The sequence below is a fragment of the Sinocyclocheilus grahami genome, unplaced genomic scaffold (genome assembly GCF_001515645.1).
Source record: "Sinocyclocheilus grahami isolate Dianchi unplaced genomic scaffold, SAMN03320097.WGS_v1.1 scaffold2499.1, whole genome shotgun sequence".
Classification (NCBI taxonomy): Eukaryota; Metazoa; Chordata; class Actinopteri; order Cypriniformes; family Cyprinidae; genus Sinocyclocheilus; species Sinocyclocheilus grahami.
In genome coordinates, this window is record NW_015507678.1 from 78,673 (window position 1) to 99,220 (window position 20,548).

At 41.0% G+C, this 20,548-nt stretch overlaps 1 protein-coding gene across 1 annotated transcript in view; it reads left to right on the forward strand.

Moving 5' to 3' along the window:
* The first annotated feature begins 427 nt into the window (after positions 1–427).
* The window catches only part of LOC107575180 (GTPase IMAP family member 8-like), a 27,664-nt gene continuing 7,543 nt past the window's right edge, over positions 428–20,548 (forward strand). Inside the window, exons 1-6 of the mRNA XM_016261600.1 lie at positions 428–478; positions 604–654; positions 783–824; positions 5,417–6,142; positions 15,985–16,026; positions 16,207–16,869. Of these exons, the coding sequence (XP_016117086.1) occupies positions 475–478; positions 604–654; positions 783–824; positions 5,417–6,142; positions 15,985–16,026; positions 16,207–16,869 (1,528 nt within the window). The 5' untranslated portion in view covers positions 428–474. The remainder of the gene's footprint in view (positions 479–603; positions 655–782; positions 825–5,416; positions 6,143–15,984; positions 16,027–16,206; positions 16,870–20,548) is intronic.

Genomic DNA, 20,548 nt, shown 5'->3' on the forward strand with positions numbered 1-20,548 from the left:
GCATTATATAAAAACAATGAGGCACTGATGATTGGTTAATTAATAATTATATTGTTTCATTGAATAACACTGTTAAAATACATAATGTAATACAAAATAAACAATTTATGTACATTACATATTATGACAAATGCCTGCAAAGGGCGCCAACGGCCTGGTAATTGCTGCGGTTACACTTACAGGACGATCAAATCCTTGTTTAATATCGACCAAACATTTAGGCTAATTCAAATATTCACTTAATCTTTCATTTTTGGCCACCTTTTTGCAATAGAAATGCTACACCCTCTATAATTTCTTCAACAAAAACATGTGGACATCACAACAGTAGCACAATTTCGCGGGAAAACCGCGGACCTGGCAACACTGAGTGAGGCTTAGTGCAGTAGCCTACGTGTGTTCTTAGTTGTGCTCCTGCAAGTTTCTCTTTCGATTTAAACAACTGAATGTGGTGGCGATGAAATAACGTCCAGAATGGGTAAAAAATAAATAAATAAATCACATTGTTGCTTTTTCTAATATAATACTTTTAAGGGTTTCAGTTTGGTTTGTGTTTGGCATTTGTTTAAGTTTATTTTTATGCTTTTGGTTGGTTTTGTCTAGAAGTCACGAAGGATTATGCGAGGAGGAGGAGGGAAAAAGAGACGAACATACGTAAGTCTTGCAATTACAAAAAATAATCACAGACTTTAAATCAACCATTTGTGTTTCTATATTGCTTGGTTACTGTGATTTGTCGTGGAGTCTGTTTCTCCTATGTTGCCTATTTATTATATTTTCAGTGAGCACAAGGCGGGGAAGTATAACTGGGGAACGCCCAAACTGTAAGTTTATTTATGAACCCATTTTAATTATGAGTGCATGGCAGCTATAAGTGGGGAAGTCGTGGCCTAATGGTTAGAGAGTCTGAATAGTAACCCGAAGGTTGCGGGTTCGAGTCTAGTAGGTGAGGGGAGTGAATGTACAGCGCTCTCTTCCACCATACCATGACTGAGGTGCCCTTGACAGGGCCGCAATAACCATTGGGCTAGGCGGGGCTGAAGCCCCGGGGCCCGAGCAAGGAGGGGGCCCGTGATTGGCTGTGGAGTAGCTTGACGGACATCGGTAGCGCCGATCGCCAAAAACCCACCACGCCCCTCACTTTTTAGCGCTATTATTTAGTGGAGTTTTTCCGTAAATTCCATGCATTGCCATTAGAGATTAAAACGTCACATTTGAATTTGTTTTACCAATCAAATGCATTTATTATATATTTTACTTTTGAACAAACTGTGCACGTAGCCTATCTATCAGGTGATCGCTGCGCCTAATGTCTGCATTCACCTCTCTTCACTTCATTCTGGTGTAATCTAGAAACAGTCATGCAAAGAACAATCTTAGATAAGTAAAAATGTCAACTATTCTAAAAAAAAAAAAAAATAGTGAGAGAAAAAAATGAGGAGAGAGGGGAAAACATGAGTTAGTCACTATAATCCACAGCTAGTTCATTTTCTCTCTCTCCATACTATGGAAGTCATGGGGGCACAGACAGTGTTTGGTTACCAGGGGAGCCCATGTCTTATTAAGGGGAGCCGAGCTGCCCCTAGCTCCCCTGTAGTTCGCACCCTGGTTACCAGTATTGTTCCAAATACATACGTTTGCATTCAACAGCAGAAGGAAACTCAGTCAGGTTTAGAACAACAACAATATAACTTTAATTTTTGTGTGAACTATTCCTCCAAAGCAGCCTAATATAGCTGCTCTTGCCATTTGTGTCAATAATGTAAATTAAACAACAGAAAGAAAATCACTGTAAAATAAATTTATATTTGTAAAATAATGTATATTGAATTTATACAGTGAAGACTATTCAGTCTATTTGTAGTCTATTTATTTTATACAATATATTTCTTATTCAGTGCTTTAAGTGTTTGTAAGTCAATTTCTTTGTTCTATTGTAATTCATGACTGTTTACCTGTCTTCAGTAAGTTTGTTTTTACATAGGCTAATATTTTTTTTTTATTGAAGAGGTATCCTAAGTGATTCTTAAATATTTGTGGTTTATATTTAGGCCTATATGTTAGGTTATCGTTCTCAGCATGTGAAACATTTATCTAAGCGTCTCTGGTGTTTGTTTTAAAGTATATTTGGTGTGAAAGTGATTAGCATGCCACCGTGTCTACACAGGAACGCGAGCGAAATCAAAAAAGACAGTAGCCAAGAGCCCATTGATTATAATCAGTGATATTTCCTACACTGGATGCGGCGTGGTGCAACACTATACGGACACGACTGCTTGAAGCGACAAAGCGGCCATTGCAAAGAGCTTGGACTATGTCAGGAATAACGGGGAATCCGTTTGCTGTTGGGAATTTCGCATCCAGTGTAGACATTATTGATTATAATAAATAGGTTCTGCTGTCTTTTGTTGCGACACGTCTCACTGCTCGCGTCCAGTCTAGACATGGTGTTAGTGTCATACATAACTGTTTCAGAGCAGCTGAAGCCATTTCTCATCGACCTGTGTGAAATACAGACTGAACAGCGACTCAAAACTACGGAGCCCCGCACATGACATGCAAGAAAATATGAATAAATCGTGCGCACGATTTACTAATTTGTTCCCTCGATTTATAAATCGTGTGCACGATTTAGCTAATCGAGGGAACGAATTAGTAAATCGTGCGCACAATTTATAAATCGAGGGAACGATATAGTAAATCGTGCACACGATTTAGCCTACTATTTTTTTCCTGCATGCCATGTGCGGGGCTCCGTACAAAACACCCGACCGCTGTATGAGCAAATAATACGCAAACTACAGCTCTTGGCTTTATATAAAGCAAGCCAGTGTCGTGTCGCTCTAGTAACGTTTTAATGGATGATGGTTGTAGTCAAAGTAAAGACTATTATAGTGACATACAGGAGTCATACATTAGGCATGCATGTGTCCATTGTTATTATTGATGCGCAAACAAACCATGTATGTATGTGTGCTCATGGCGCACAGATCACTATAACATCATATACTGCTTGAACACAGTTCTTTATATTAATGAAGTTGTCCAAATTGATGTACCGCAAGTTTTTATTACGGATGCTCGCCGAAGAAGCGTGTTTTGAAGAAGTATCTGAGGATCAGTGGTGTTTATGTACATATGGGCATCAAACGCTTCAAATTCGCTTATTCTGATAGAGGAAATATTCACTGATGACATCGACCCGCCTTACGATCGCTGAGTCTCCACACATTCAGAATGGTCTCATTTTCCATTTGTATTTTGGTGTGATTAGTTATTCTGCATGGATTAATGTATGCATTCCTTTGGTATCTCCCTGTGGTCTTGTTTGGTATGGCAGGTTGACTTGTGCTTATTTGTTAAAGTTACTGTATAATTGAGGTTTACGTACTTTTAAGTACTTTTAAGTTGTAAAGAATATCTGCAGTGAAATTTTTGCGAAGCCTTGGAGTAAAAAAGGTTGAGAACCACTGGCTTAGACAAATATCACATGCTGAGAACCCTAACTTAACATATACATATAAACCATATGTTTAAAGGGGTGGTTGATTGCGATTTCACTTTTTAACTTTAGTTAGTGTGTAATGTTGCTGTCTGAGCATAAACAATATCTGCAAAGTTACGAAGCTGAAAGTTCAATGCAAACGGAGATATCATCTTTTAAAATTCTGGCAGTTTAATGCCAACAAAAACGGCTGGTAGGGACTACAACGAGTTACTTCCCGGGTTCGTGACATCACAAACTCGGGAAAAGGCAGCAAAGGGGCGAGGCCTGCGCTGCTTTAGAGAAGAGGAAGAGAAAACTAGAGGTGCATGTAAAAATCTATTCATATATGAATCACGATTCTGTCTTCTAACGATTCTAATGGATTCACAAGTTTCAAAATCAATGTTCTAAAGCAGCGGTTCTTAATACTGTTCCTCGCGTTCCCCTGCTCTGCACACACTCTGCATCTCTCTCTCTCTCTCTCTCATTGACCTCAGCTCTGACAATGAACTGTTCCAATTTTACACTTATTTTCACATAGCTATGAGAAGCATTAAACATGGACGCACATGCGGTTGCTGTATTAAAGCTTTAATCAAGATAAAACTGTATATTAAAAGCTAACGTAAGCAGTAGCATTTACAACAGCATATCTAAAAGTATGAGACAACAACAAACAAAAAACATAGGCCTACCATTAAAAGCCGTGTTTGCACAGGTTCTGCACGATCCTCTTCACTAATATCCTCTGCTTCTCAATCGGGCTGAAACTGATAAGCGATATTAACGATGCCGTTGTTTACAATACAACCGGAGCACATGCCGCTGAGGTGAAGGGCGGGACGTTTAGACGCGCACTAGAGGCGGTTTAGCCAATCACAACACACTGGGCTAGCTAACCAATCAGAGCCCATCGCCTATTTCTGAGGGCGGGGCTTCATAAAAACAGGAAAAGATCAGACTGTTTCTCAGAGAAGGGACAGAGCTGTGTGGAAAGATAAATTATGTGAAAAAGAATGCGCTTTTTTTTTATTTTTTTTACGAAGAATTAACACATGTTAGACTGCACCCCATAAACACAATCAAGCCTAGAAAAAACCCAGTGAACCACCCCTTTAAGAATTAATTAGGATACCTCTGGGCAATTCATGATCAGGTAGATCAACCTGATCTGAACGCCAGAAAACTATTAATTGCCCAAAATGCTTCATTTGACTTTTCGGGAGATCATCTGCCCTACTTTCTGAACGATCTGAAATTCTGCATATTGAGTTTTAGAATATTGAATTAGATTTTCCGAATTTCCTCTTCATCTTGAAAACTTGAAGCTGTATTTTTAAAAACTGGATATTTGCAGTCAAATAATTCAGAACAAAAAATTAGCTGTTTGAAAATACATTTCTATAAAACTCTGCTATAAAAAAAATCAGTTGAATTTCAAATGTTCAATATTCAAGTAAAAAATAAAAATCTAATTCAGAACCATGCCACATAATATTCAGTTTTGATAAATGCCACTTGTCAATAATTAAAATGTATACAATACAAATTCAAATAGTTTTGTCATATTATAAGCTCCATATATTTCCCGCTAGAATTTGAGCGCTGCTGAGCGGATCCTTAAACACCGTTGATTGGCCACTGTGTTCATATGCTCAATGGATATGTCTGTGATTGGCTACAATGATCATTGCTCTTCACCGCGTCTATCAGCGGATCCGTCAGTGGATGCCTAATATATCTGCTCATAGACTGCCACGTGAGCACAGCGGCCCATCAACAGTTTTTAAGGATCTGATCAGCAGCACTACGAATTCTAGAGGGGAATACTGGAATCGTCTCATTTTTTACATTTTGGTACCGACTGGTACCGAAGTTGGTACTTTTTGACAACCCTATTGCATGGTGTGTGTTTGTTCTGTGTTTTAGTGGGTGAGCTGAGAATTGTCTTGCTGGGGAAGGATGCACTAGCAAACACCAGAGTTAGAAACTTTCTCCTGAGAATAGATGAGAGTGAAACACCTCCAGCTGATGTAGAGCAGCTCACCAAGAGTAGAAGACAACTGGATTACAGAAACATCACAGTCATCAACAGTCCTCACCTACTACAGACAAATCTCCCATACCGTCAGGTCACTCAGCGAGTGAGAGAGTGTGTGTGTTTGTCTGATCCAGGACCTCATGTGATCATACTTGTACTGCAGCATAATTACTTTGGCAAGGATAATATAGAGGAAGTTAAATCTTTGCTAGAATATTTCAGTGAGAACGCGATTAAGCACACAATGGTGCTGACCACTGATACAGAGACACCAAGCTCCCCACTGGCTTCAGCGATAAAGACTGATGATATGCATCAATTGATAAAGGAATGTGGAGGAGGACATCTCCAGTTTGATCAAACAAAACCAGAATGTCACTCAGAGATCATTCAAAGAGTGGAGAAGATAACGCAAAAATATGGAGAGTTTCTCAGATGTGAGATATTTGATGATGCAGAAGAAGGAACATCAATAAATGAAGAGCAGAGAACGTCTGAGGGGTTAGTCAGACAGGAAGAGGAAAAGGAAGAAGATACTACTCATGAAGAGGCAGAAAAAGCCAAAGAAAGCCATAAGAAGGGAAACGATGGAGGAGGTGTTCTAGGTTATTTTTGTAAGTAACTTTTACATTACCTTATGTTCATATTAAGACCCAGTGTTCTTCAGAGAAGTTTTTTTCCCCTAACATACTGATTTATAGATAGTACACATATGTTTACAACTGGTAAATACAGTTGAGGTCAAAAGTTTACATACACCTTGCGGAATCTGCAAAATGTAAATTATTTTACCAAAATATGAGGGATCATACAATATGAATGTTATTTTTTATTTAGTACTGACCTGAATAATATGTTTCACATAAAATATGTTTACATATAGTCCACAAGAGAAAATAATAGTTGAATTTATAAAAATGACCCCGTTCAAAAGTTTACATACACTTAATTCTCAATACTGTGTTGTTACATGAATGATCCTCAGCTGTGTTTTTTTTTGTTTAGTGATAGTTGTTCATGAGTCCCTTGTTTGTCCTGAAGAGTTAACCTGCCTGCTGTTCTTCAAAAAAATTCTTCAAGACCCACAAATTCTTTGGTTTTACAGCATTTTTGTGTATTTGAACCCTTTGCAACAATGACTGTATGATTTTACGATCCACCTTTCACACTGAGGACAATTGAGGGACTCATATGCAACTATTACAGAAGGTTCAAATGCTCACTGATGCTCCAGAAGGGAAAAACGGTGCATTAAGCATAACGGTGTAAACTTTTGAACAGAATGAAGATGTGTAAATTTTTCTTATTTTGCCTAAATATCGTATATATTTTTTCATTTAGTACTGCCCTTCAGAAGCTACAGAAGATAGTTACATGTTTCTCAGAAGACGAGATAAGTTAAATTTACCCTGATCTTCAAATTCAAGACGTTTTCACCCCCCGGTTCTTAATGCATGTTTTTTCCTTCTGGAGCATCAGTGAGCATTTGAACCTTCTGTAATAGTTGCCTATGAGTCCCTCAGTTGTCCTCAGTGTGAAAAGATGGATCTCAAAATCATACAGTCATTGTTGGAAAGGGTTCAAAATAAACAAATGCTGAAAAACGTCTCCAGGTTATGCATGTAACCATGGTTCCCCGAGGGAACGAGATGCTGCGTCGAAACGCTATGGGAATGCCTTCAGCGTGACCACGCTCTGAATCAGTCCAATGGATGGGCGAGACGTCACTGGGGGGGTGACGTAGAGACCAGGAAGCTTAAAAGCATGTGCCGTGGAAACAGCAGCAGCTTCTGATAAATGAGGTGAAGCGCTCGCAGGGATGCCGGAAGTATGTCAATGAGGTGCAGCGTCTCGTTGCCTCGGGAAACCATGGTTACATGCGTAACCTGGAGACGTTCCCCTTCAGGAACTTGAGCTGCGTCGAAAAGCTATGGGAACGAGTATGCCCACGCCGCCAGACTTTCAAATCCCTGCCTAGTGTGGAAGAGCACGACTAAGGTGAGAGAACAGAGGAGCCGGGAGCGGCACGGATATCGAGGTCATAGAACCTCACAAAGGTGAGGGGCGTGGACCAACCCGCAGCGTTGCAGATGTCCTGCATAGCAACACCTGACAGAAAGGCCTTGGAGGCCGCCACACTTCTTGTAGAATGAGCCTTGACCCCTAAGGGTGAGGGGAGATCAAAGGACCGGTAGGCTAGGCAGATGGCATCGAAGATCCACCGGCTGAGGGTCTGTTTAGATGCAGGAAGACCCTTCTTGGGGGGACCATAGCATACTAGCAGTTGGTCCGACCTTCTCCACAGACACATACAGTTAAGCTTCTGCTGGTCAGGCTCCCAGAAAGGAGGAGGATAGAAGGCCTGTAGTACAACAGGCCGTGGTGCAGAGGAGGGGACTTTAGGTACATAACCCAAACTAGGGTAGAGAAAGGCTTTGGCCAAGCCTGGCGCAAAGTCTAGATAGGAAGGGGCCACTGACAGGGCCTGCAAATCACCAACTCTCTGAGAGAAGAAATAGCCAGAAGGAAGGTAGTCTTTATAGTGAGATGACAATCCGATATCTCCTCATTAGGCTCGAAAGGAGGTTTACAGAGAGCCTCTAGCACCACAGCCAAGTCCGAGGGCTGGCCACGAGATCGTACCGGAGGCCTCAACCTCAGTGCACTGCGGAGGAAATGTGTAACCAGGGTGTGTCTGCCCACTGACTGACCACCAAGAGGGGCGTGGTAGGCCGCAATGGCCGCCACGTAGACCTTCAAGGTGGAGTGGTTTAACCCTGTGGAGAATCGGACCTGCAGGAACACCAGCACTATACCAACCGGGCAGGTAACTGGATCGAGCTGGCGGTCTCCGCACCCAGAAGTGAAAAGTTTCCACTTCAAGGCATACAGTTTCCTCGTAGACGGAGCTCTGGACTGGAGGATGGTCTCAACAACCTCAGCTGAGAGACCAGAAGCTATGAGCTGTGCCCCCTCAGGGGCCACACCCACATCTTCCACAACTCTGGGCGGGGGTGAAAGATAGTGGCCTCAGCCTGAGAGAGGAGGTCCCTCTACCTGCAGGAACACCAGCACTATACCAACCGGGCAGGTAACTGGATCGAGCTGGCGGTCTCCGCACCCAGAAGTGAAAAGTTTCCACTTCAAGGCATACAGTTTCCTCGTAGACGGAGCTCTGGACTGGAGGATGGTCTCAACAACCTCAGCTGAGAGACCAGAAGCTATGAGCTGTGCCCCCTCAGGGGCCACACCCACATCTTCCACAACTCTGGGCGGGGGTGAAAGATAGTGGCCTCAGCCTGAGAGAGGAGGTCCCTCCTGACGGGAATCTCCCATGGAGAGCCATCAAGAAGGGACACCAGGTCCGAGAACCATACTCAGCCCAGCCAGAACAGGGCCACTAGCAGTAGACGGACCCCGTCCCGGCGCACTCTCTCCAGAACTCCCGGGAGCAGAGCAATCGGGGGAAAGGTGTACAGACGAAGCCTCAGCCAAGTCTGTACCATAGCGTCCAGTCCGAGAGGAGCTGGATGAGTCAGAGAGAACCAGAGGGGACAGTGCAATATCTACTGAGTTGCAAACAGGTCCACCTGAGCCTGGCCAAAAACTCTCCAAATCTGAGGGGTGAAGACTCCATTCCCCGGGCCTCGGGACACCTGCCTCGACAGGACGTCTTCTCCCATATTGAGATGCCCAGAGATGTGAACTGTTCTCAGCGAGAGGAGTTTCACCTGGGACCACACAAGAATCTGGTGCGCCAGCCTGTAAATGGGGGTGTGAACACAGACCTTCTTGGTGGTTGATGTAAGAGACCACTGCTGTGTTGTCGGTGCGCACCAACACATGGCAATCTCTTAGGTCTGGGAGAAAGTATTTCAATGCTAGAAACATGGCCAGCATCTCCAGGCAGTTGATGTGCCATGAAAGATGGCGGGCACTCCACAGACTGCGGGCTGAGCGGCCACTCATGACCGCTTCCCAACCAGTGAGGGACACGTCTGTCGCTAGCGTATGCGGAACCAAGAACCGTACAAGAACAAAGGCTTCCTCCATATGTCTAAGGCATCGCCACGTGACCTTGATTATGCGAAGCAGATTTCCCCTCGGGGGAAAACCCCTTGGTCTTGAGACACCCCTGTAGGGGTCTCATGTACAGCAGGCCAAAACGTATCACGTTGGACGCAGCTGCCATCAGACCCAGCAGTTTTCGAAACTGCTTGACAGTGAGTGACCGGCCTTCTCTCACTTTAGCGACTGCCGTGAGGATTGAACCGATCCAAGCAGGAGACAACTGTGCCTGCATCAAGGTATAATCCCACACCACGCCCAGATAAGTGGTTCTCTGTACTGGAGAAAGCACACTTTTCCTGGCATTTAGTCTTAACCCCAGCACTTTCATATAGGCCAGAACAACATCTCGATGTTGAACCGCCGTCTGCTCCGATCTGATGCCCTGGAATCGCAGCGGAGCCAGAGCAGCATCCACACACTTGGTGAAAGTACGGGGTGAGAGTGCAAGGCCGAATGGAAGAACCGGATATTGGTAAGCTTTGCCCCCAAAAGCAAACCACTTCCTGGGGAAGGATGGAAACATGGAAGTATGCGTCCATTAGATCTACCGTGACAAACCAGTCCACGGACCTGATCTGAGACAGGACCTGTAGAGTGTGAGCATCCTGAACTTCAGTCTCATGACTGAGCAGTTCAACTGATACAGATCTAAAATGGGACGCAACCCCCATCCTTCTTTGGAACTATGAAGTACCGGCTGTAGAACCTGGAATCTCTGTGGTGAGGAGGGACCACCTCGATGGCCTCCTTCCTCAAGAGAATATTTACTTCCTGTTCCATTACCAGAGCCTGCTCAGGGCCCACCAAAGTGGTAAGTACCCTGTTGGAACGAGGCGGCGGAGAACCGAACTGGATTCTGTAGCCTCTTTCTACAGTGTGCAGGACCCATGTGTGCATGACACATTTGGCAGAAGCTTCCACACTGCCAAATAGTCTACTAAGGGACTCAGTTTCTCGAGACTGACCTCTGGTGTAACCAGAGCGGCTAGCTCGGTGCCCTGAAGCAGAGGACCGGCAGGGGATGGAGGAACTAGCTGCTCTAGAGACCTCCTTGGAGGTAGCGAGCCCCCCAGAACTGATATGTTTCCGGGCAGATACTGAAAGTAGTGCTCGCTGGAGACCGCTGTGCCCTGAAACACCGGCAGGGTTGACAGATCGATCTCCTGAGGGCACTGAGGAGAGATGGGCACCGTATGATGAGTTGTACACCACTCTTCCCCAGAGGAGCCTGCCCTCAGAAGCCCTGGGACATGACCGTCAGGGCTTCTTTGTCGAGGTCTTCCTAGTCAAAAGAGTGGTCTGCAGATCTGGCTTCGACTTAGAAGACCCCAACTTAGAGCACCACAGGGGCTCTCTTTCTCATTGCGGAGAAGCACGAGAGGCAACGCTCTGTTTCTGCTGGTCCCGGTATGAGGAGTCGGCACACGGGTGGAGCTGCTCCCACCCAGCAGCCCCCGGAGCTAGAGATCATCATCTAGCTCCTTCAGCAGGTCCATCTGGTATGCCTGTAACACCACCATGGTGTGCAGACAAACACCAACCTGACCCGCTATGTAGCCTTTGCCCACCAGCGCTGAGGAGGTCCGCAGCAGCTAGAGGGCAATGCTGGGGCCTTCAGAGACGATGCTGTGCTGGGAGACAGATAGCCCGCAAGCGTCTGCTCAACCCGAGGCATCGCTCTGTAGCCCTGATCCCCCATCTCCACCACATGAATAGTGGCTGGAAGAGGGGCTGAAGATCCGGGCTGAAAAAGGTCTCGCCGAAGAACGGGAGGCCCCGGCATGGAGGTAGCGGCCTAATACGCAGAAAGTGTTCATCTAGCTTACTTTACTGTGGTTCAACCTGTTTCTTGGCAGGCCCATCAATGTTTAATCTGGCCACAGCACGAGTTACCACTCCTCACACTGGGGAGACTGAGGGGGCGAATCCTCAGCCTCATCGAAGCCCTCCACAACCTCCTCGGTGGAAGACAGGCGGAGCGTTGAGCCCTCTCGCCGGGAGGAAGAAACCACAGTGCGGGCTTCCGAACCCAGAGAGAGAGAGCGCTGGATCTGGTGGGTGAGGAAGAAGAAAGGGACTCGAGATCCATTTGCGATCCCCATGAGTGCAACCGCCGCTTTGCCTCAGCAAAAGCGGGGCCAGCACTGCAAGGAACGCTGGTGAAGGCCCGTGACGTCTCGCCCATCCATTGGACTGATTACACACGTGATTCAGAGTGTGGTCACGCTGAAGGCGTTCCCATATCGTTTCGACGCAGCTCGAGTTCCTGAAGGGGAACCAAATAATTTGTGGGACCTGAAGGATTTTTCTGAAGAACAGCAGGGAGTTTAACTGTTCGGGACAGTTTTGAACTGGGGCATTTTTATAAATTCAACTATTATTTTCCCTTGGGGACTATATGTAAACATATTTTATGTGAAATATCTTATTCAGGTCAGTACTAAATAAAAAAATAACATGCATTTTGTATGATCCCTCCTATTTTGGTAAAATAATTCTGATTCTGCAAGGTGTACTGTATGTAAACTTTTGACCTCAACTGTATCTAAACATGAAACTACATAGTGATAAAAGTACAACACATCTAATAATAAAAGGACAAACACACAAATAAATTATTATTACACACAGAAACAGAACAAACTCTAAAATAGACGTAAGAACAGACAAGGGACTAAACCAAATAGGGACACTAACTTGAGCTTATGTAGGGTAGAGACACAAGGGTCATAGGTAGCTTTATTTTGTTGGTGATGATAAAACAACACATATCGTCACTGTCGGGCGGAAACCTTTTATGTCCAAAACCCACTACCACTTTCAGGAAATGTAAAAACATTTCCCTTTATTTTTTAAAAATAATTAAGTACTGCACCGTCAGAGTTGGTACCAGTGAATGACGGCAATATGTGTTTTGTCCGTAAATAGAACGGCTGCATCTGAGGCAGTAAGTGCATCGCATTATGTTTTCATCAACTTACAGGTTATATATTAATGAAATATAATAGAAATAGGACGTTTGGATAATTTTCCATGGCACACCAGTGGTTGGGAAACACTGCAATAGGTATCTGTTGTAACAAACTAGGAAACTAGGTCAACTAAGGAAGACAGGAAATAAATACAGGAAAAGGGAACTCAAAACAGAACACTACCCTAAAAATATGTCCATACCTATTTAGGGTAGAAATAGTGCACAGTATATATTACAAATAGGGTGTCAGATGTTGGTTTAATGACAAACCGATGTCAGCAGAAGACAGTCTTATAACATTCTTTAGAGACAGTTTGAGGAATACTTACAGACATATTGCACTCACGGCTTCACCAAAAGCCGCACTATGTATCATTATTATTATAGTGCAATGTTTTTCAAATATATATTACATTAATGACATTCAGAATTTAAAAATGGATGGAATGGGATAGTATAGTATAGGTAGGATGTGCAGATTTGAGTATTCTGCTAAACATCTCCTTTTGTTTTCCATGGAAGAATGAAATCCATACAGTTTGGGTGATATGAGGGTAAATAAAAGTAAGTTAATAAAGTACAGTAAATACAGTAAATTTATTTACTTTCATGTCATCCAAACTGTATGGCTTTCCTTCCTTCCAGCTATCCAATGTCTAATCCAGCTCCTAAAGGGCCACTACAGGATTAAGCTCCAACCTGCTCCAACACTGGCATGGACAACATAGGCTAGCAATCCTGGGGGCTGTTTCATAAAACAAGTTTACCAAATAAGCCAGTCTTATTTCAGTTAGTCTGACTTATTTTCTCTTGATTTGGTTTCATATACAGAAAATGCAACTTGAATAATCAAATAAATAAAAAATAGGCTACAACCAATAACATTTAATATATTGTGCCCAAAATGTAATGACCTTTTTTATTTTTTAAAGATACAGTATATGAAAACATTTTAACATGCTTTTAACATGCATCCATATGTTTAGCGCGCAGCAGCGCTAGTTCACTCTCATAAGCCTTGCCCACTCCTGACAGAAAAATGGATATATTTGCATGACTTTCTAACATTTACAGATGAAAAACATACCTGTGACGTGTCAGTTATGCACTGAGGAAAACACAACATCTCAAACGCATTAAACAGAACAAATATTAGTTGTTTGCCATGGTGGATCGATTTGATCCATGATCAACATTAAGGGCTGCTTAAAGGGTTAGTTCACCCAAAAATGAAAATTCTGTCATTAATTACTCACCCTCATGTCGTTTCAAACCCATAAGACCTTCGTTCATCTTCAGAACACAAATTAAGATTTTTTGATAGAATCTGAGAGCTGTCTGACCCTGCATACACAGCAACGCAACTGAAATGTTCCCAAGTCCAGAGACGTAGCAAGGAGATCTGTAAAATAATCCATGTGACATCAGTGGTTCATCCGCAATTATACGAAGCTACGAGAATACTTTTTGTGTGCAAAAAAAAAAAAAACGACTTTATTCAACAATTCGCCTCCTCCGCATCACCCTGGTGCCATTTTGGAGAATATCCACTGGACGTAAACAGCGTATGCTGCTCTGTGTCAGCTGCATCACACGGATACCCTGTTTCCGTTCAGATCAAATCACAACAACGTAGGAAACAGATCCGGCGTGACGCAGCTGACACAGGACAGCATACGCTACGTATGCTATGCATACGTCCAGCTAAACCTTTAAGAATAAGCGTGCATATCAAATTATCCTGACTCATTGAGGCTGGATCGAATTAGTGAGATTGCATGAAATTAAATAGTCGTTTAAGAAACCGCTTTAGTCCCCATTGATTTGTTAGGTTATTTCAAGTCAGGTTTTGGACTTTAATCCCCGGTTTTCTTAGCATCTTTTATGAAACAGCCCCCAGAAGACCTTGATTAGCTGGAACATGTCCCTTCCAATAATTAGAAATGGCCAAATTGTCCCCCCTATATTGTAAATTCTTGCACTGCTCTGTTGCACTCAATTACACAGTGCACATTACACACTTAGGATGACAAAAAGGTTTAAAGGTTTATTATTTTTTATAGATTTTTATATTTTAGCCTGGTCTGCCTCAGCAGTCTAAAAGCACTCATCAGTGTCAAAATTATTGATATGACCATTCAAATCAAAGCAGGCCAGATCTACAGTTTATAGAAGCAGATTCCAAAGTGAAGTGTCCGTTTTAATGCTGAAAAGGGAGCAAGGTGGAAGTAGCGAAACATTTAATATTTGACAACTGTTTTACAATAGAATTGTTAAATCACAAACAGTAATATCCAGTGATGCAAACTAATAATTTTTTTTCTCAAATATGATCATTCTGAATTTAAAAAATACAATTTAATAATTTACGTAATTCCTAATTCCTTACTGAATGTGATGAGACAATTAGGCATACAGATGTGTTTTCGACATATTAGGCATACAAATAAAACACATGGGTTCCATTTAAAGTGGAATGCAGCCATGGAGCAGAATTGGACATTTCTGCTCTACAAAATGTAGAGTGGGTTTATATACACTGTAAAAAAAACTGTTGTTTTTACAGGAAAACGCTGGCAGCTGTGGTTACCAGAGAATTCCTGTAAAAAATACAGCAGCACAGTAGATGAACTGGCAAATTACAGACCCACACTGTAAAAAAAATTCCGTAAAATTTACGGTAAAAAACGGGATGCTGTGGTTGCCGGAATTTTACCGTAAAAAATACGGTAGCAACATTTTAGGTTTTACGGTTTTAACTTAAATTTACAGTTAAATACCGTAATTTCATTAACTGATATAATGTTAATATACCAACTTATTGAAATACTGAAATCTGTTTTGTACCTTTGTAATACACTGATAACCACCAAATGCAGGTGGTGATGAGAAAGTCACATGATGAACCAAAGCCCATCACAAGCAGCTTTTAAATAATAACATATATAGAAGGTGCACAGTGTCATTCACACAACCACCAAACACCATCATGGTAACACACATGAAACTGAAATAATGCTATAAACATTCATTTAACAACATTAGGTGTAACACACAACCCTAATATACAAAACTGATAAGAAAAAACTAAGAAGAAACATAGTTATTTTAACCAAAAACATAAAATTTGAAATATAACGAAGGGAATTCTGGGAATGTCAATTTACGGTTATTCACTTTAAATTATACGGTATTTTTCACTTCCAAAAACGGTATACTACCGTAAAACGTATGTCCAATACATGTAATGTCCAATACAGTTTTTCTCCGTATATAGTAGGGGAATTTACTGTTAACCATTTAACAGGTTTTTACTGTAGCATTTTTACAGTCTTTTACCGTTAAATTCACGGTCATTTTTTACAGTGTAGTCTATGTGTACATTGTCATGCATTTTTTCTTTTTTTATAGGGAGTAAAAGAGAGCAAAGCCCAGAGTACATTCACCCAAATTGTAAGTCGATAAACTATTCCAAGCAATGCATCAGTTCATTTCACATAAGTAAAAAAATATTGTAATTTCTAAGAATATTGTATAATAAAATATTATGTATACTGTTGTTGTTTAAGGAACATTTTAAAATACCAAAGTTTGGGCTAAGTTTAATGTTTATTAAAGTGTTTTAATTTTCAGCAACTGTTCCTGGAAAAGCTAAATTGAACTTGGTTCTGTGTGGACATGATGAAAAACTTAAGGCCACCGTGTCCAAAATTTTACGAGGGAAACCTTTATCAGTATTTCACAGAGAGTCTACCTTAGTGAGTGTGAAAAAAGAGGAGAAGATACATGGACGGCACATCACTGTAGTGGAGCTTCCAGCTCTCACCAAGCTCTCGGAGGATGAAGTGATAAATCAAACTCTCCGCTGTGTGTCTCTTTGTGATTCTAGAGTTCATCTTTTTCTTCTCATTATTCCTATTGGGCCAATTACTGATGTAGACAAAATGGAAATTGAGATGATACATAAGATATTTTACTCCAAAGAGCACTTCATGGTGCTTTTCACCACAGAATTCTCTGTTGACCAAAAAGTGACACATTTTGTGACATCCACACAATCTCAAAACATTGTCAGTCTCTATGGGACTTGGTACAGTGTGATGGGGTTGAAAGACCACAGAAGCACCAAACAGATCTCTGACCTGTTGGAATGTATAGAGATGATTAATTTGAAACCCTATTCACTTCAGATGTACATGAAAGCACAAGAGAAGACATCTAGGCTTGAATTAGAGGCTCAAATTAGCAAAATGGACAGTAAAATAAAAGAGCTGCAGCAGAAAATTCATCAAGAGGGTGAGTGGATTAACCTGTTAAAATACTCTATAAAAGTCTTAAAGCAATTCTATGATTTTTGTTAACTTTCTGTAGCAACAGTGTTTCAACAGATGGTTATAATATAATTTGTATGTGTCATCAACAGTGTTGGGGAAAGTTACTTTTAAAAGTAATGCATTACAATATTGCATTACTCCATAAAAAAAGTAACTAATTACGTTACTTAGTTACTTTTTATGGAAATTAATGCATTACGTTACTTTTGCGCTACTTTTTAAATCTGGACAGGGCTTGCTTGTTTGTTTTTAAAATAAAAAAGTTATATTTTTGGCAAATATAAAAGCCTTTTCACACCAAAAGTGAAATGAATAAGCCTCAGGCTGAAGGGAAACTAAATGTACGTCCGTACAGTAGAATGCAGAAGAAGAAATGTCAACACCCTTCAGCAGTAAAAAAGACACACAAATGTTTGTCTAGAGTAATTTGTGCTTATTAGTACGGTTGAACTGGATCATCGAAGGTCAGAAGCAAAGACATTGGTTAATAGAATGGGATTAAATACATAAAGGATATTTGTGTTGTTTAACATTTAATTATTGCAGGTTTGCGTCATATTCTGAGTTGCCTTATTTTTATAAATTTTGAGGAATACTGAATCTGAGTGTTTTTTGTGTGTGAGTGAGATGAATTAATGCATATTCAAATTTATTTTAGAACTACAGTAACATCTTCTGATTTCTCTCAACATGGGGACAGGAGAGCTGTCAATCAATAAATTGGAGGAAAAAAAGTAACTTGCGTATTTGTAAAAGTAACTCAGATATTCTCTTGTAAATTAAAAAGTAATGCGTTACTTTACTAGTTACTTGAAAAAAGTAATCTGATTAAGTAACTTGCGTTACTTGTAATGCGTTACCCCCAACACTGGTCATCAACACCATTTTTTCCCCAAATCTGACCAACAAGAACATTATTAAGACATAGCACATATTTTATTCCAATTCTCTTTGAGAATTTCCATAATATAACAATGTAAGAATCCACCCGACGGCCCAAAATTTGGAGTCCAGCGGCCTGGTTGAAGGTTGAATGCGTGTTCGGTCTTTTACTTGCACCTCTGAATTTATCAGGATTTAGTTTCAATTTTAGTCTAGCTCCGTGTTCAATCTGACTCCAATTTCAAGTGATCATTAAATTTAGGCAATGTTTCTAATTAAAAACCGATCACAAATGTCGATTATGTATTAATTTAGATATTTGATTATTCCGAACATCCTGTACTTTCAGTTATTCGTTCATTAGGGACCCAGTATCGCACAGAGAACTTACGCTGGCCGAACACAGTCTCACAAACACAAACTCGTCAGTTCTACTACTAGACTCCACTTTAATTTACTAGAAATAATTTCAGAGTAAGTCAGAATAAAATTTAATGTAACAGTTTATTATCAGTCAGGTAAATATGTATTATGCCTGAATTTATCAGGATTTAGTTTCAATTTTAGTCTAGCTCCGTGTTCAATCTGACTCCAATTTCAAGTGATCATTAAATTTAGGCAATGTTTCTAATTAAAAACCGATCACAAATGTCGATTATGTATTAATTTAGATATTTGATTATTCCGAACATCCTGTACTTTCAGTTATTCGTTCATTAGGGACCCAGTATCGCACAGAGAACTTACGCTGGCCGAACACAGTCTCACAAACACAAACTCGTCAGTTCTACTACTAGACTCCACTTTAATTTACTAGAAATAATTTCAGAGTAAGTCAGAATAAAATTTAATGTAACAGTTTATTATCAGTCAGGTAAATATGTATTATGCCAATTACATAGTCAATTCAAAGATATCAAATCAATACAAGACATCACATTCTCAAAGATGAGTCTACGAGTAAAAAGTGCATACCTCACCTTGGAAAATACATAGTATGGAGTGCAGAGACACACACCACACTACGGGCTTTCTGGCTACAGAATCGCGACGTAATGTTTTGCCACTTCGCTTAAATACCCAGACCAGAACAAAGAAATCTTCAAATCAGTTGTAAAAGCAAAAAAATACCTTTTGGTTTGTTTAGGATCTTGTAACCCAAAAGGTCACACACCTAGTTTTGGGGATGCAAACACATGTTATCAAAAGATCTTTATTGGGGCATCTCCCACATCAGAAGAACAGGTTTTGTTTTCTTTATTCTTGCCTGTTCTGTTGATGCGAGAGTGAAACCACCTTTACAATAATAATATAATCCATCAATATTTAGCAGTCTAAGCACTGAAGGTTTTCTGACCCAGATGTGTGTGGGCATCAGATACCATAAACTGTAGAGATCGCAAATTTGTGGGATGGTTCTAAATCCACCCCACAACTCAGACATACCCACACATATCCGCCAGACGTGAACCATTAGGGCTTAAATCAATATTCTTTTGTTTCCTTTGGATTTATAACTGTTTTGTAGAGAATAACTCCAGTAATTCAATTATTAGCCCCTGGCCATTTTTTTTCTCACCATTTTGAATTTTCTGGGGGGGAAAAAAACAACAACACTTTTTCAAACTTCTTTTACAACGTCTTGGACCATCCCAAGATCCTCATGACAAAAAGATAACAAAATAATTATTAATTAAATAATTAATAATAATGTTTAGATAGAATCAATTAAAGGGGTCATATGACGTTGCTAAAAAATAACATTATTTTGTGTATTTGGTGTAATGAAATGTGTTTATGCAGTTTAAGGTTAAAAAAAAAACATTATTTTCCACATACTGTACATTATTGTTGCTCCTCTATGCCCCGCCTTTCTGAAACGTGTTGATTTTTACAAAGCTCATCGGTCTGAAAAGCGAGGTGTGCTGTGATTGGCCAGCTATCCAGTGCGTTGTGATTGGCCGAATACCTCAAGCGTGTGATGGAAATGTTACGCCCCTTGCCATATTGTGATGCCTTGTCCGGCCGGAGCGACGAGACAAAAGCATTAAAACCCATTATAAACGAAGCATTTGCTGCATCCAGTGGGGACATAATTACGGATTATAATGACTTGTACTGTCTTTTTACGCATTGCGTCGCATCGCGCCGTGTAAACATAAAACCATGTCTGCATTTGTGATCGGAGAAATGACAAACAACAAGTGCTACTCTACACTGCTCAAAACTCGCGTTTGAATCGTCAGTGGCAAATTCTTTAAATATGAAAACATACTTACAGACTGTGAGTCAGCATTATTTGTCAGAATACTGGCAACTTAAAGGGGTCATATGATGCGATTTCAATTTTTCTTTTCTCTTTGGAGTGTTACAAGCTCTTGGTGCATAAAGAAGATCTGTAAAGTTGCAAAGACTAAAGTCTCAAATCCAAAGAGATATTCTTTATAAAAGTTATGAGTTAGCCACACCTACCTAAAACAGCTCATTCTAACACGCCCCCACATATCTACCTCACTATGTGGGAAGATTTGCATAACGCCGCCCAAATGTTCAATCAAAGAAAGAAGGCGTAACTTTTATTCTCGCTGTAGTATTGTTGTTGCCGCTGCCGACATTTCGTGAAGACACTGTGTGCTTCGTTGTGAAAGCGAAACTACTTTGTTTGGCCTTCCAAAAGAGGGAATACATCAACTTAGTGCTGTGGATCGCCGGATCGGCTTTCACCGTGGACGAAGCGGAGTCCAGCCCAGGGTCGTCAC